The sequence below is a fragment of the Gigantopelta aegis genome, chromosome 13, assembly GCF_016097555.1.
Source record: "Gigantopelta aegis isolate Gae_Host chromosome 13, Gae_host_genome, whole genome shotgun sequence".
Lineage (NCBI taxonomy): Eukaryota > Metazoa > Mollusca > Gastropoda > Neomphalida > Peltospiridae > Gigantopelta > Gigantopelta aegis.
Window position 1 is genome coordinate 7,314,863 of NC_054711.1, and position 16,999 is coordinate 7,331,861.

Here is a 16,999-nt window from a genome sequence, read left to right on the forward strand (position 1 = left end):
TTATTTACAGTTATATGGCGTCAGACATATGGTTAAGGACCACACAGATTTTGAGAGGAAACCTGCTGTCGCCACTTCATGGGCTACTCTTTCTGATTAGCAATAAGGGATCTTTTATTTGCGCTTCCCACAGGCAGGATAGCACAAACCATGGCCTTTGTTGAACCAGTTATGGATCACTGGTCGGTGCAAGTGGTTTACACCTACCCATTGAGCCTTGCGGAGCACTCACTCAGGGTTTGGAGTCGGTATCTGCATTAAAAATACCATGCCTCAACTAGGATCCGAACCCAGTACCTACCAGCCTGTAGACCGATGGCCTAACCACGACGCTACCGAGGCCGGTAATATATTCAGTATTCTCGGCTTTAAATGCATGCACAAGTTAAGTCTCACCCGCTAATTTCATCTAAATAAAATTAAATTCCATACACAAGACCATGACCCTCATCTTTCTTCTCAGCTACTTTGCCTCATAAGATATATATTGTTACTGCTTTACTAAATGGCGCAAAACATTTTTCAATACCGAAATTTCGGTATTTTGATGTTTGCTCAGTACAGTAAATCAGTATTGACATATAATACTGATACCGGACAGTATATACAGTATATACTGCCCAGCTCTATTTTATACACACATTTTTATAGTAAGAACAGCACATACATGTATATATACAATAACCTGACCTTTAAGGGCCATTACTTACAAAGTTTAGAATCTAGACTCAAAAAACTTCATTGGTGTCACATACATGCAATTTGTATGCATCAATTGCCATGACAATAAAATCTCAAAAGCTTATTGGGGGAAAAAAAGAAAAAAGTGCACCCCAGCACACTGTTTAGGTGTCAGACTGGAAAAAAGAAGAAAGTTGAATGGCATATATGTACATGCAAATTGTTACAATCAATGAAGCCTTGAAATAAAACATTTTGGTGTACCTGACAGAATGTCCTGCACCAATCAATTTGTGCCTGACATAAAAGAAATTGTACCTGTCACAAAACATTGTAAATAAAAATTAAATAAATTATGTTTTATGTTGTGTAATAATTGTTATATTTAATTACTAAATAACCAATGCAGCAATTAAGGCAATAGTCACCAAATGATGACATTTATTATTGTTACTGTAATAGAGTAATTAATTAAAACATATGATCTACAGAAAAAAGCAACTAATATATGACAATGAGATGTTCCACCTACTTGTACATGTACATTAAAAATCAAGAAGGAAGTGACAAGAAGGAATAACATGAACAGTCATCGACATAAAGTTGAGAACGGTTGTTCAAGTTATCAAGAGGTTACCACATGTCAACAAAGTCAATAAAGTCAAGAACGGAGCTTCAGTATTAACAATTTCCTTTGTTTGACATGGAAAACTGGGTGTACTTTTGTGCTGGGGTGTGCTTCATTAAACATTCATTAATTCTCATTGAACATTCATTCATTCAGTCAGTCAGTCAGTCAGTCAGTCTCGGATCAGGCCACTCACCATGCCAGAGACCGGACCCGGGATGGACATCCCTGAAAACTTTAGTGGTATAGGTGCATGATAAAACATTTCAAGCTCAAACACATTCATTTGTTTGTTCGTTCGTTCGTTCAGTCATTTATTCTTAACAAATTCTTATTAAACAAAAACACAACTACACTTCAATGTTGATAAAAATTTTGCATTATTTAAATATAACATACATATATAAGTATCAACTGATACAATGAGAACAGTTATATCATAAGGAATATCATGAACACCACAGTATCAGTGTGTCTGTGAGGGAAGAAAAGAAGGAAATGTTTTATTTAACTACACACTCAACACATTTTATTTATGGTTATATGGTGTCAGACATATGATTAAGGACCACACAGATATTGAGAGAGGAAACCACTTCATGGGCTACTCTTTTCAATTAGCAGCAAGGGATCTTTTATATGCACCATCCACAGACAGGGTAGTACATACCACGACCTTTGATATGCCAGTTGCGGTGCACTGGAACGAGAAATAGCCCAATGGGCCCACCAACAGGGATCGATCCCAAACCGACTCAAGCGAGCGTTTTACCATGGGTAACCTAGCTGACACTATGCTTATTTTGATGTGTGATTAAATAAAGTTTTTTTGTTATTGTTGTTTAACAACACCACTAGAGCACATTGATTAATTAATCATCAGCTATTGGATGTAAAATATTTGGCAATTCTGACTCGTAGTCATCAAAAGAAACCCGCTACATTTTTCTTAATGCAGCAAGGGATCTTTTATATGCACCATCCCACAGGCAGGATAGCACATACCACAGCCTTTGATATACCAGTCGTGGTGTACTGGCTGGAACGAGAAATAGCCCAATGTGTCCATCGACGGGGATCGATCCCAAACCGACCACACATCAAGCGAGCGCTTTACCACTGGGCTACACACACCCCCCCCCCAAATTAAATAAACAAACAAGCAAATATTGGGCTGAATTTAGGAATTTGCGAAGCCCATTTTTCTCAAATATTGTTGTAAATATATGTATTTGCATGTGTAATGAGCTTCGGCCCATTTTGTTCAGTATTAGCATTGCAATTTGCACACAATTCTAAAAACATTAAATTTAGTTTTAATTGTGACATCAGAAATACTTAAATCACACTTTTTGAACCAAAATGTCTCCTGAAAATGGCTGCCACTTTGCCAATTGCTCGTCATATAAATGTAGATCTAATACTCTAGTACATAAAATTTAATTGAGCTTTTGTTTACCTTTCTTTTTTTCTGTTTTATTGTTTCAGAATAATTCTAGTGAGAAAATCCTCATAAGAATTACAAAACAAAACATATTATATACAAGACTGTGCACAACACACATAAAATATGAAGTACATCGTTCATGTATGGTCGGTGCTTACAGTTACATACCCTGAGTGAAAAATGAACTGGTCCACAAACACAAAGCTACAGGAGAAATCACCAACTCAATACAGCAGTACTGAGTGTGACTGTGTGGTTAGCGGGTGAATGCAGTTCTCTAATATTGACCGATCATCTTACCATAGATTTTTTTGTTTGAACAAGATATAAAAATTAATGCTTTATGTATATGGATATAAAACAGCAGAGAAAGGTGAGTGAATACTAAACTATTTCCTTTTTCTCCATTTTGATGAACATAAATTTACATGCTTGAATTATATGGTGCAGTTAATGATATATATTATTATTTTATGTTCGAGTACATAATTTCTGATTAAATGCAAATGAAAAGAAATGTAATTTTTATGAAATAAATTTTGTTTCGTTCTAAACAGAATAACAAATAGAATAGTATAAAATTGAATGACAGACTTTATTTATGGGTATATACAGTAAAGTACTCTTACAACGAACCGGAACGGACCATGGTAGTTAGTTCATTATAGCAGTAGTTCATTGTACACATTTGCATAAGTTGGTTATTAAAGGGACATTCCTGAGTTTGCTGCAATTTTTAAGACGTTATCGACTAACACAGTTTTTTTAACGATTGTAATTACATATCAAATATATTTTTCTGCCTAAAATATTAGTGGCTGTATATTAAACTAGTTTTTGATCATTTTAATATTTGTACTAGGTTAATTTCATTTTATTTCCTTAAAATATATTTTTTTCGTACGTATGAAATTATTTGAAGACAGAATCCAGTTCGGGTTTCTTACAAATATTGTACTAGGTTAATTTCATTTTATTTCCTAAAATATAATTTTTTCGTACGTACAAAATTATTTGAAAACAAAATCTAGTTTGGGCTTCTTACAAATATTAAGACGACCAGAAACACATTAACTATACAGACACTGATATTCTAAACAAGAAAATATATTTAATATGTAAGTTTAATCGTAGAAATATTTTATTAGTCGGAAACATCTTACAATGCAGCAAAGTAAGGAATGTCCCTTTAATGTATAGGGAGATAAAAGGGGACTTTACGATCAGTTCTATGCAGTATAGTCCGTTCTAAGCATGTTCATTATAAGTGTACCGGTAGATAAAGTGTATTTATGATACTGTATTGAACAACTCATGTATCCCCTCAACATGGGCTGTGTGCTTGGACTAAAAAAATAAAGTTTAAAAAATAAATAAAATAATAATAATAATAAAATAAAATAAATAAAATAAAATAAAATAACAAAATATACAAAGACTTGGTGAGCCTGAATCTTGCCAAAATCCAAACAAGCAATCTGATAGTGCTGCGAAATACCGTAAATCCTGAAATTAATGCGATCATAACATTAATGCAAAAAATGCGAGTTTGTGTTATTCGCATTAATAACATGACGCATTTATTTCTATGTTTTGTCTATTAATATTAATGTTTTATTTAACGACGCACTCAACACATTTTATTTATGGTTATATGGCATCAGACATATGGTTAAGGACCACACAGATATTGACAGAGAAAACCCGCTGTCGCCACTTCATGGGCTACTCTTTTTGATTAGCAGCAAGGGATCTTTTATATGCACCATCCCATAGACAGAATAGAATATAACACTGCCTTTGATATACCAGTCGTAGTCCACTGGCTGGAGCGAGAAATAGCCCAATCGGCCCACTGACGGGATCGATCCCAAACCGACCTCGCATCAACTGAGCGCTGTACCACTGGGCTACGCCTAGCCCCATGTTTTGTCTATGTGTTTGACATTATTAAAACAAAACAAACACAGATTAAAATTATAATATATATATATATATATAAAGCACAACTAGAAAACAATTCATTGTAGGCGAGACAGACAAATGGTTGAGTAGTCCAATGTGTATACAGACATGTTAGTGAGTTGATCTCACTGGGCTACATCCTGACCCTAATCATGGTGTGTGACCTACATGTATATTCACAGCTTGAGACATTTGCTATTGGCCCTAAACGAGCATATGTATTGAAACTGACATGCCGCGTGAAAAACGTTTAATTTTCGGCCTGTTTTTCTTACTTTGTTTCAAAGTTTGAATAACAAGCTTCAGATCATTGTTTTCATATGTGTTGATCACATGCCATAATTTAATAACTGTGTGGATTCAAATAAGCTAGCATTGGATTCTTGTTTCTCACTAGCTGAACATTTGGTAACCGTAATATATGTTTATGTTTGTGTAAATAAACAAAATGAATGTTTAACGACACCCTAGCATGAAAAATATTATGTTTGAGAAGGAAGGAAATGTTTTATTTAACAACGCATTCAACACATTTTATTTCTGGTTATATGGTGTCAGACATATGGTTAAGGACCACACAGATATTGAGAGAGGAAAACCGCTGTCACCAGTTCATGGACTACTCTTTTCCATTAGCAGCAAGGGATCTTTTATATGCACCATCTCACAGACAGGGTAGTACATACAACAGCCTTTGATATACCAATCATAGTACTCTGGCTGGAACAAGAAATAGCTCAATGGGCCCACTGATGGGGATTGATCCCAGACCGACTGCGCATCAACCGAGCGCTTTACCACTGGGCTACGTCTCGCCCCTTGAGCAAATGAATAAATGAATGAATGTTTAACAACACTCTAGCATGAAAAATATTATATCTGAGATGTCGGATACATTATGTAACTGTTTGTTCACATCCGAAGATAGAAATTGGCTTATATATCTACCATTTAGAACAATGCTATGGCTAATTTGGTTACCGCTGCGATATTTCAAACAAAAGCAATTTCACACTGAAATTATTACAAAACAACACGTAAATGTTTTGTGGTTAGTAGTAACAGTACATGAACATATAACATTGTTGGAACTGATGGCTATGTAACTGATTATAGCCCTCAAGTTGTTGCCATGCAATGGTAACTTTTAAGTAAATAATGTATACAATATATACATGTACATCATATATATATATATATATATATATATATATATATATATACACACACATACACATACACATGTATATACATGTATATATAAATATTATTTTATTATTATTATTATTATTATTTTTTTTTTTTAAATAGATGACAGTAAGTGTGTTTGTTTTGTTTAATGACACCACTAAATTAAGCACATTGATTTATTAATCATCGGCTACTGGATGTCAAACATATGATCATTTTGACAAAGTCATAGAGAGGAAACCCGCTACATTTTTCCATTAGTAGCTAGGGATCTTTTATATGCACCATCCCACAGACAGGATAGTACATACCACGACCTTTGATATACCAGTTGTGGTGCACTGGCTGGAATGAGAAATAGCTCAATGGGTCCACCGACAGGGATCGATCCTAGACCGACTGTGCATGAGGCATGCACTTTACCACTGGGCTGCGTCCCGTTTCAGATGACAGTAAGAGAATAGCAGTTTAAAATTTGTATTGTAGCATCCAGTTTGAAAACATTTCCAACCCATAATCACCTAGTAGGGGCACTTATGATCTGTTTTGTTTTTATTAAGTACCCTCTAATTATTTTCTGGCAAAAAGCCTACACTGAAATAAGAAGTTGTGGTTTTGTTCTGAAGGTTTTTGTATGTGCTGAGGTTATGCATGTCCTTTGTCGTTTTGTCCTTGCTTCAAAATGACAAAAATACAGTGCATTTATCAAGAGTTTGAAGGTGGTATTCAAATTATCCAAGAACAGTCATTCAAAGCTGGTCTGACACACGGCACTAACTAACGACCGCCGCTAGTAGGGGAGCATAGTAAGTAGTAATAAGTGCTTCTTAACAATGCCATAGGTAAATACTGAACACTCTCCGAAGTGGTCAGACTAAGCCCACAGCTAAAAGCTGATGGAAAATGACAGGTGTGTGGCACAGATAGCCACAAGAGACAAGCACCTGCCGTGGTTGGAGACAGGGACTGGGATGTGGAGGTGGACGGCGAAAGAAGTTGAAAGAAGTCCTTAATTAACCATATGTCTGACGCCATATAACCGTAAATAGAATGTGTTGAATGCGTCGTTAAATAAACCATTTCCATTCAAATACCACACTATATGGTTTCACATTAACTACTGAAAACCTGGAACAATCTTTGTACGAATGTCCGCAGTCTAATAATATTGATTACGTAACTGCCAGTGGAACAAATATTGGCCTTCAATAAGAAACCTATGTGCTTAAATGTATAGAGCCTACTAATTAACTCATTAGTAATAAAAATTCAATTATACTTTAATAGTCATTTAAATAATTAATGGACTACTAATGAATCAGAGTTGAACATGTTGTTCATGTAAATGTTTTCACAAGCCCAAATAATCTAACAACATCAAAACAAACACTCAGCCCTGGAAATTCATGGCAGTAGTTATCAGTGTCACTGCAAATCTGAATGCCAAATCATTAGCATTGTTAAAATTGTATCACTGCATAAGACAGTGTGAAAAGGATGTTTTGACAATATCATGACATTTTTCCTAACGCAGAAAGGGATCTTATATATGTACTTTCCCACAGACAGGATAGCTCATTTCCCACAGACAGGATAGCACATACCATGACCTTTGTCCAGTTGTGGTGCACTGGTTGGAAATGAGAAAAAGCCCAATCAGTTGAATGGATCCACCAAGGTAGTTCAATCCTGCGATACAAGCACCTCAAGAAAACACTTAGCCAACTGAGCTAAATCCTACTCCACACAAGACAGAGCTCATTGAAGATTTAAACAGTTGTGTTCATATGCACTCATGAACCACTATCCAAACTGATGACATCAGCCATGGTGCTTATAAAACGTTTAGAGTCTAAACTCAAGACTCTAATAAGAGTCTGAGACACTAATGTCATGACAACGCCATACCAATTGTATGCGTGTGACGTCATTAGAGATTGAGTCTGGACTCTAAAAGTTTTATAAGCACGGATCCTAGTGTTCGCGAAAAGGTGCATGAGCATAAGCTGACTCACCACTGGTACCTGCCATAAGCATAGACAGTTGATCAGCAGCAGTAGCTTTTATCATTATTAGGTCAGAAGTCAGGAAAATGACCTGCCTCAGTGGTGTCGTGGTTAATCCATCAGACATAAGACTGGTAGCTACTGGGTTCACACCCCGGTACCGGCTCCCACCCAGAGTCAGTTTTAACGACTCATGGGTAGGTGTAAGACCACTACGTACACCCTCTACTCTTTCACTAACAACTAACCCACTGCCCTTGACAGACTGCCCAGGACAGCCTGCTTAAACCGTAACTGATATAAGCATAAAAATAAGTTGAAATAATAAATGTAGAAAAAAGGTTTTTAAAACATTTCATGCATTTTTTAAATTTCTTTTCAGAAAATGACTGAAACCAAAGAAGCTGGTTTGTTCGACTTTGAAAAGCTGACTCTAGCGGAGCTGTTGATGACAGATTTCCTCACCTGTGACCAGTGTCAGAGACGATACGACCACCCTGTTCTGCTGCCTTGTCTACACACCCTGTGTGAGGACTGTGTCATGAGTTTGATGTCTTCACAGAACTCGGAGCAGGCTGACAACCAGAGAACTGATACAGACATTACGAACAAAGATCAAAGTCATGATCCCACACTAATAGCAAAGACCGATGAACAAGCTGGTTCTATAACAACAGACAGAAGTGAGAAACTCAAATCGAGATCAACATCAGAAGCACAACTGAATTGTACAAACAAAGATGAATGCCATGAATCCATGGCAAGAGCAAAGACAGAAGAGCAAGCAACTTCTATAAACACAGACAAAAGTCAGAAACCAAAACTGACATCATCATCAGAAGCACAGCTCAATTCTGTAAACAGAGAAGGAATTAGGAAGCCCACTGTGACCACAAACGCTGATGAACAATATCTGACAACAAAGGATAACACAACAATAAAAACAAATGCTCAACTCAATTCTATGAACAAAAAAGGTAAGAAAAACACCCTGACACCAAGAACAGATGCACAAATGAACTCTATAAAGACAGATGGAAACAATCTACCAGCATCTAAATCTACTTCGAGAACTGATGGAAAACTGAATTCTACAAAGATGGACAAAAATCAAAAGCCTTCACTGATGACAGGAAAATCTGACGAACCGCTGAATTCTATCAACATGAAAGGAGGTCAAAAGTCTACTTCCAAAACAAAAACCGAGATGCAAGCTACTAGTAATTCTAAAAATGCAGATGGAAAGCAAATGCTTACATCTAAATCCACTCCACGAAGAAATGATGAAAAACTGAATTCCACAAACAAAAAAAGTCTTCCTACAAGTGAATGCACACCAAAAACTGATGCACAGTTGAATTCTCCCAACACAGAAGACCAGACCACGCCAATGTCCACCGAAAGAACTGATCTGGACTTCAATACTTCATCCATAGACCAAGGTCTGCTGACATTCTTGACTCTAAACTGTGATGTTGATGTAGAGTCTACTTCAACCTGTGACTCTTCAGCAAACAGCACAAGAAAAACCAAAGGTGAAACAAAACCGTCACATATTTCAGACACATCTCCTAATATTCCAAACAAGTCCAATGAAAATGGCGTGAAACTAATTAGGATCCAGTGTCCCGTGTGTCTGGCTGTGATGAAAACAAGCAATGAAAGTCTGAAACTGGCTAACACGTTTGTAAAACATCTCTGTGATGTTCGAAGCTACAAGGAGGTCAATGGAAGAACATGCGAGTACTGCAAGTTCGATGGAAAGATCACCACGGCAACAACACTGTGCCTGAGTTGTCATGACGATATGTGTGATGGCTGTGTGAAGGCACACCAGAGAACACGTGTGACCAGAGATCACCAGTTGGCTCCGTATGAGCAGATACAGAAAGGACTTTACGACCACGACATCCGAAACCACCAGAGTATTTTCTGCCTTACACACAACAGAGAGGTGGAACTCTTCTGCTTGACGTGTGCCGTTCTCCTGTGCAACGAATGCACCGACATACACGGAGAACACAAGGTGAAACCCGTAACGAAGACGTTCCCTAAATACAAGCAGCAACTGGAGAGCTTTCTCCAGGGCATGAAACGAAGAATTCCAACTGTAGCTGATTACTCCAGCTTTCTCACCAACCACAGCAAGCAGATGATCACATCACGGGAAGAAATTGAGAAATCTATTGACGAACAGGCCAAACTGCTTCATAAACTGATTGACGAGCACAAGGTCAGACTAATAGATAACTTGACAACAGCCTGTGATCAGGAACTGCAGGTGATACAGAGTAAGTGTAAAGATCTCTCGACAGCTGACAAGTCTCTCACGAAGAACGCAGAGTTCCTCAGTCATCTACTGAAATTCGGAAAACCAGAAGAAGTTCTCGTTGTGCATCAACCGATCACGAATCGTCTCAAGCAACTCGTGCACATGAAACCAGACAGCCTTAAAATGAGGCTCACGACGAGTTTTAAACCCGGATCGGCGACGGAGCAGAACATTGCCATTATGTTCGGAAATCTTAACATTGAGAAGGTTCCATTTAACCAAGAAGAATCCAAACAGACCTCTTTGACCGTAGCTTCCCTGATGCCAACTGTGCTGAGTCCACCAGAACTGATGCAGAGTTTTGATATGAGAGGAGTCAACGATTCCAGCGACGTATGGCCGACTGGACTCATGGTGACCAACACAAATTACATCATAGTCGACCGTGACAACAAGATGGTGAAGATCTTCGACAAGAACGGGCGACTGGAGAATCAGTTTAACGGGAAAGACGAAAACCGTCTGGGCTCTCCGTTCGACGCCACCATTCTCAAGAATGGAAATATCGCAGTCACCGATTACAAAAGTGAAGACGTGAAAATCTTTGATCCGTCTGGTGAATTTATCAGGTCCATAAAAGGTCATTTTCGTTATCCGAGAGGGATAACCACCAACAGAAAAGGTGATATCGTAGTTGTCGACTGTCACCGGTTACAGATAACGACACACAGTGCAGAGACGGGAGAATGTCTGTCAACTATTTCCGGGACAGATGAGGTAAACAAGCACCTCGTGGACCCATACTACATCGCCGTTACTGACGATGACAACTTTGTTGTCACGGACCATGCTGCCCCAAATATCAAAATCTTCAACGAAACGGGGGAATGTCTCGCCCAGTATGGAACATACGGGACATACCAAGGTCAGGTGCTGCAGCCGTATGGGGTCTGCGTGGATCGCCATGGTTACATCTTTGTAGCAGACCATCAGAACAGTCGTATACACCTGTTGCTACCCGACGGTCGCTTCTCAAACTTTCTGCTCACCAAGCGAGACAAACTGAGGAATCCCGTAGCAATTGGTATTGATAAAAATGATCAATTGGTGGTAGCTGAGGCACTAGGGAAGGTGAAGGTTTGGAAATACATGTGACAAACAAACATCAAAGCAGCATGGCTCTAAATGACCTGTGGCCATGTCGCCAAATGCGACCAAATTCCCGTTTTGGCGACTTAAATATTTAAAAAATAATGGCATTAATCGCCCAAGTAGTATTATTTGGAATGATCTTCTTTCTACAACATATGAGCCACTATTACTAATTGTAAATTGCATATATTTATTCCACATTAAAATCTTGCTTAAAACCTAAAATATGAATATTTTGTGTTTGGGCTACCTAAAGCACGTTTGGGCTACTAAAAATTAAATTTTAGTGGCCCAGATATGTTTTTGGGCCACCATATATTTTGGTGAGTTTCGAGCCCTGTTTGAAACAGTGACGTCATTGTGGTAAGAAACAGATGGTCATAATTAAAGTTACAGACTCCAGTTTGAACCGGTGAAAATACAACACTAAGTATCCACTATCCCTCGATCAGTCCCCACTGGTGAATGTTTGGTCTGGGCTTAGTGGAAATTATCAACTGGATTACTATGATACAAAATGTACATAGGGCACTAGCCAAAGCTTAGGTTTGTGAGGGCTATATAGCGAATTTCTCAAACATTGGTATGAAAAATCTACAAACCTGTAAGACATCTGGATAAAGTTACAATAGAGTGAAACAAGAGTCTGTGATATTGAAACGGGGAAATACCCTTTAAAAAAAAAAAAACCTAGAGCTTGTCTCCATAACTGTTACTTCTCAGAGGTATGTGTGTTTTTAGAATTATAAAAACTGCATTTTGTGGCATTACGAACACCAGGATGACTATAAACACTTTGGATATATAGAAATGGATACATTCTAACCATTCATAAATACATGTAATGTCTTATTTTAATTATTAAAAATGGCTTTAATAGTGAAAAATATGACGTACTGTTTGAAAACTAGGGTCTGTCCACTTTCAATTATAAAAGGATATTACTATATCTGCTACATGTATGAATGTCATAACTTTACCTTAATTATTATCATTTCACAACCAGCTAATATTACTTTCTGCTATCAATGTCTGGTGACAAAATCAGTCCGATACTCCAAGAATGACAGTTTCAATGGTTTATTTTAAATTATTAACCTTACACAACCAATTAGGGAAATTAAAGGTTTCAAAGACCTTCAGATATTAAAGGGACTGTCCTGAGTTTGCAAACATTGTTAATATGTTGCTGATCAACTTTTTAATGAATATATTTACATATTAAATATACTGATGTCAAAAAGAAACTTTACATAAATTTGAATACTAATAATTTGAAAAAATATTGTTGCTAATCGAAAAGAACCAATTTAGAAACAGCCTTACACTTTTCATGTATCACGAACTGCATTGTGACATTTAGATGTTGAACTTTCATATCCCACCGTACCATTTGTTCGTTTTTTATAATACAATTGCAAGCCTTGTAAAGTTTCTTTGGGATGTCAGTATATAGACAATAACTTATGAGTTACGAGGAAATACGGATTATCTGTCCCGAGTGAAATTAATGTTGTCAGTCATGAGCTTAAGCGAGTGAAATTAATGTTGTCAGTCACGAGCTACAAATATAAATCGAATGACTGACAACATTAATTTCACGAGGGACAGATAATCCGTAATTCCGAGTATCGAGTGGGTTATTGTATTTATTACCCATAGTGTAAATAGTTTAGAAACTTAAACTTTAATCTTCTTACATGACACAAACTATATAATATACAAGACGTGAAAGTCTGAGGAAACTGATAACGTCACGAATGAAAAGCAATGACGTCAAAAGCTATCTTTAGGTACACAAATCAAATGTAAGCAAGAGAGGTCACATCTGTAATGAACTGATGTTTCTAGTGGGAAGTGAATGACCTACAAAGAAATTAGTTTAGAGCATGTTTAATTGTTAACAAGAACAAATTGCTAACGATTTCAACAAAAACTGAACACTGGTGGAGCTAAATGTTTTGTAAAATCTCATCATCGATGACGTCACCAAACTAATGTCATGACGCCAGCGGGGAAAGATAGCAATAATCTTTCCCTAGGGAAAGATAGAAAATATATTCACCTGCATCTCACTGCCCATATGGGTAATAAATATATTTATCATATAATATCTTACATTTTCAGTGCAATCAAAGTATGTGATATTTTTAAGATCACATACTTTAAGAATTTGATAACTTTGCAAATTAGATGTAAATTAATCGAGGTCACAGCACTAGGTTTATTGACATTTAAGAAACGTACTTGGGTGACACTCCATGATTGACGTATGCATTCATAGTCATCGAATAAAAACATTTCAATGGCAATTTTACACTGAAAGCTGTCCAGCGTTAAAAACCCCAAAAACGTTAAGCCCTAGTTTGTTTTGATGTAAGGACATCCAAAATGATGTCATTCGAGTTTAACATCATTTCCATTCAAAAATACACAGCGCCACATATTCTTACGTCATTTGAATATCTAGTAATGGCGGACTGGAATTAAAGTTGCGTGTACAGTTTACAAAAACACGTTGTATTAAGCTTGAGATTATATGATAAAGAGATTATTACCCTCGTGTATTTCGGTAACGTCAATATCATGTATTAGGAATAAAAATAATGTATTATGCTCGCCAGAGGCACGCATAATACAATTCTAATTCCTAATATATGATACTGACGATATCAAAAAACACTCTGATAATAACCTCTCTATATTTTCTTGCATAATTTACCAGTGGTTGTGTATTAAATGTGTTTTTGTACTAGGTCAAACTTTATTTTACTTCCTAATGTATATACACAGATACACCTCAAACCGGACCCTCTCAAAATGGGAATCCCCTCAAAACCTGACCATTTCGAAAGTCCTTTTTAAAAATGAGTCCATAACTTAACCTCTCTAAACTGGATACCCCTTAATACTTGACTTTCTTGTTAGTCCTGAGGGTGTATTGATTTCACTGAAAATATATATTTGTCATATATATGAAATAATCCAGCTTGGGTTACTTACAAACATTAACAGGATGATCAGAATAGACAGACACTGATATTCTAATCCAGAATCTGATCCAAGTATGTTATTTTGGGAGATATTTTATTATTCTAATAACTCAGGGCAGTTGCTATGAATTGTAAAAATATCAACACTTTGGAAGAATTTCTTTGAAAATATCCGGTCAGGTGGATATTTATTAAATAGAGGATAATAAACAAGTTACCAGTTATCAGGGCTTCTAGATTATGGTAGCCCCACTCCCATGGCTAGTGATATTCAGTGTTGGGCTAGTAAATAACTGCTATTGCCATGCCCGACATTGCTTCTAGATTATGGTAGCCCCACTCCCATGGCTAGTGATATTCAGTGTTGGGCTAGTAAATAACTACTACTGCCATGCCCGACATTGCTTCTAGATTATGGTAGCCCCACTCCCATGGCTAGTGATATTCAGTGTTGGGCTAGTAAATAATTGCTATTGCCATGCCCGACATTGCTTCTAGATTATGGTAGCCCCACTCCCATGGCTAGTGATATTCAGTGTTGGGCTAGTAAATAACTGCTATTGCCATGCCCGACATTGCTTCTAGATTATGGTAGCCCCACTCCCATGGCTAGTGATATTCAGTGTTGGGCTAGTAAATAATTGCTATTGCCATGCCCGACATTGCTTCTAGATTATGGTAGCCCCACTCCCATGGCTAGTGATATTCAGTGTTGGGCTAGTAAATAACTGCTATTGCCATGCCCGACATTGCTTCTAGATTATGGTAGCCCCACTCCCATGGCTAGTGATATTCAGTGTTGGGCTAGTAAATAATTGCTATTGCCATGCCCGACATTGCTTCTAGATTATGGTAGCCCCACTCCCATGGCTAGTGATATTCAGTGTTGGGCTAGTAAATAACTGCTATTGCCATGCCCGACATTGCTTCTAGATTATGGTAGCCCCACTCCCATGGCTAGTGATATTCAGTGTTGGGCTAGTAAATAACTGCTATTGCCATGCCCGACATTGCTTCTAGATTATGGTAGCCCCACTCCCATGGCTAGTGATATTCAGTGTTGGGCTAGTAAATAATTGCTATTGCCATGCCCGACATTGCTTCTAGATTATGGTAGCCCCACTCCCATGGCTAGTGATATTCAGTGTTGGGCTAGTAAATAATTGCTATTGCCATGCCCGACATTGCTTCTAGATTATGGTAGCCCCACTCCCATGGCTAGTGATATTCAGTGTTGGGCTAGTAAATAATTGCTATTGCCATGCCCGACATTGCTTCTAGATTATGGTAGCCCCACTCCCATGGCTAGTGATATTCAGTGTTGGGCTAGTAAATAATTGCTATTGCCATGCCCGACATTGCTTCTAGATTATGGTAGCCCCACTCCCATGGCTAGTGATATTCAGTGTTGGGCTAGTAAATAATTGCTATTGCCATGCCCGACATTGCTTCTAGATTATGGTAGCCCCACTCCCATGGCTAGTGATATTCAGTGTTGGGCTAGTAAATAATTGCTATTGCCATGCCCGACATTGCTTCTAGATTATGGTAGCCCCACTCCCATGGCTAGTGATATTCAGTGTTGGGCTAGTAAATAATTGCTATTGCCATGCCCGACATTGCTTCTAGATTATGGTAGCCCCACTCCCATGGCTAGTGATATTCAGTGTTGGGCTAGTAAATAATTGCTATTGCCATGCCCGAGTCAAGTGCTGCAGTTACGTCTATTCTGTAAATACGAATATCCTGCTCCCCCTCCCACTACCTCCCAGTGTTAGTGTTTTTAAGCTCTATCTCCCTGTTTAGGTGACATATCCGATTGTTACTATTAATGAATAAAATTGTATTAACATAGTAAAGTAGGGCTAGTGAATTTTTAATCATGGCTAGTAAATATTTTAAATCACTTATTCCATGGCTAGTGGATTTTATAAACATTCTAGAAGCCCTGCAGTTATTATCAAATTTATGGCACGAGTGAAATAATGTTCAGTTGTCACGAGCTTTAGCGAGTTATTCTATTTATAACTTAAGTTTTTTTCCCCCTCTAAACGCCTTTATTTTCAACACAAATGCACGTATATGTATAGAAACGATATAAACTACTTTACGCACTGTTCTGAGTATTGCTATGACTTTGTAATTGAATCACGTTCATAGGTAATTTTCAAAAAGAAAAGCTCTCTTTATTCTGGAACAAAATATGTAATGAATTGCATTAAAATGACATTTTGTTATAAATTTAACACCAAAACCAGACAGCCGTAAATGCAAACTCTTTAAACTACATGACGTCATTATGTGTTTGCCAAATTGTGATGACGTCATATTTACTACCAACAAGGTAATTGGTTTGTAAGTGTCAAATCGTCGAATAGAAGGGTACTTTAGACCAATGCATGATAATTTCTCAGTAAGAAATTTTTATTTTTATTTTCCCCATTATGAGTGCCTGCTGGGGTAATAAATAGATGGCAATCTCCCCTCCCACCCCGAACAAAAAACCCCAAACAAACAAAACAAAACAAAACAAAACAAACAAAACTTTTGTCTTCCCAATAATGAGTAAAAAGTGTTATTCCTACTGTTGCTTTCATACACATTAAGTGCTGCAAAACATCTAGTACTAGGTTCAGACTACCAACTGCCACAACAGAGTTGGCC

The 16,999-nt window shown here is 37.4% G+C and overlaps 2 protein-coding genes across 2 annotated transcripts in view; one reads left to right on the plus strand and one right to left on the minus strand.

Moving 5' to 3' along the window:
• LOC121387447 (islet cell autoantigen 1-like) overlaps window positions 1-16,999 on the minus strand; it is a 64,788-nt gene that overhangs the window by 20,382 nt on the left and 27,407 nt on the right. The gene's annotated exons all lie outside the window — the stretch shown is intronic.
• LOC121387446 (B-box type zinc finger protein ncl-1-like) lies at window positions 3,019-12,515 on the plus strand. The gene is made up of 2 exons (XM_041518562.1): window positions 3,019-3,129; window positions 8,301-12,515. The coding sequence occupies exons 1-2, from the start codon at window positions 3,100-3,102 to the stop codon at window positions 11,343-11,345; spliced, it is 3,075 nt and encodes a 1,024-aa protein (XP_041374496.1). The 5' UTR covers window positions 3,019-3,099; the 3' UTR covers window positions 11,346-12,515.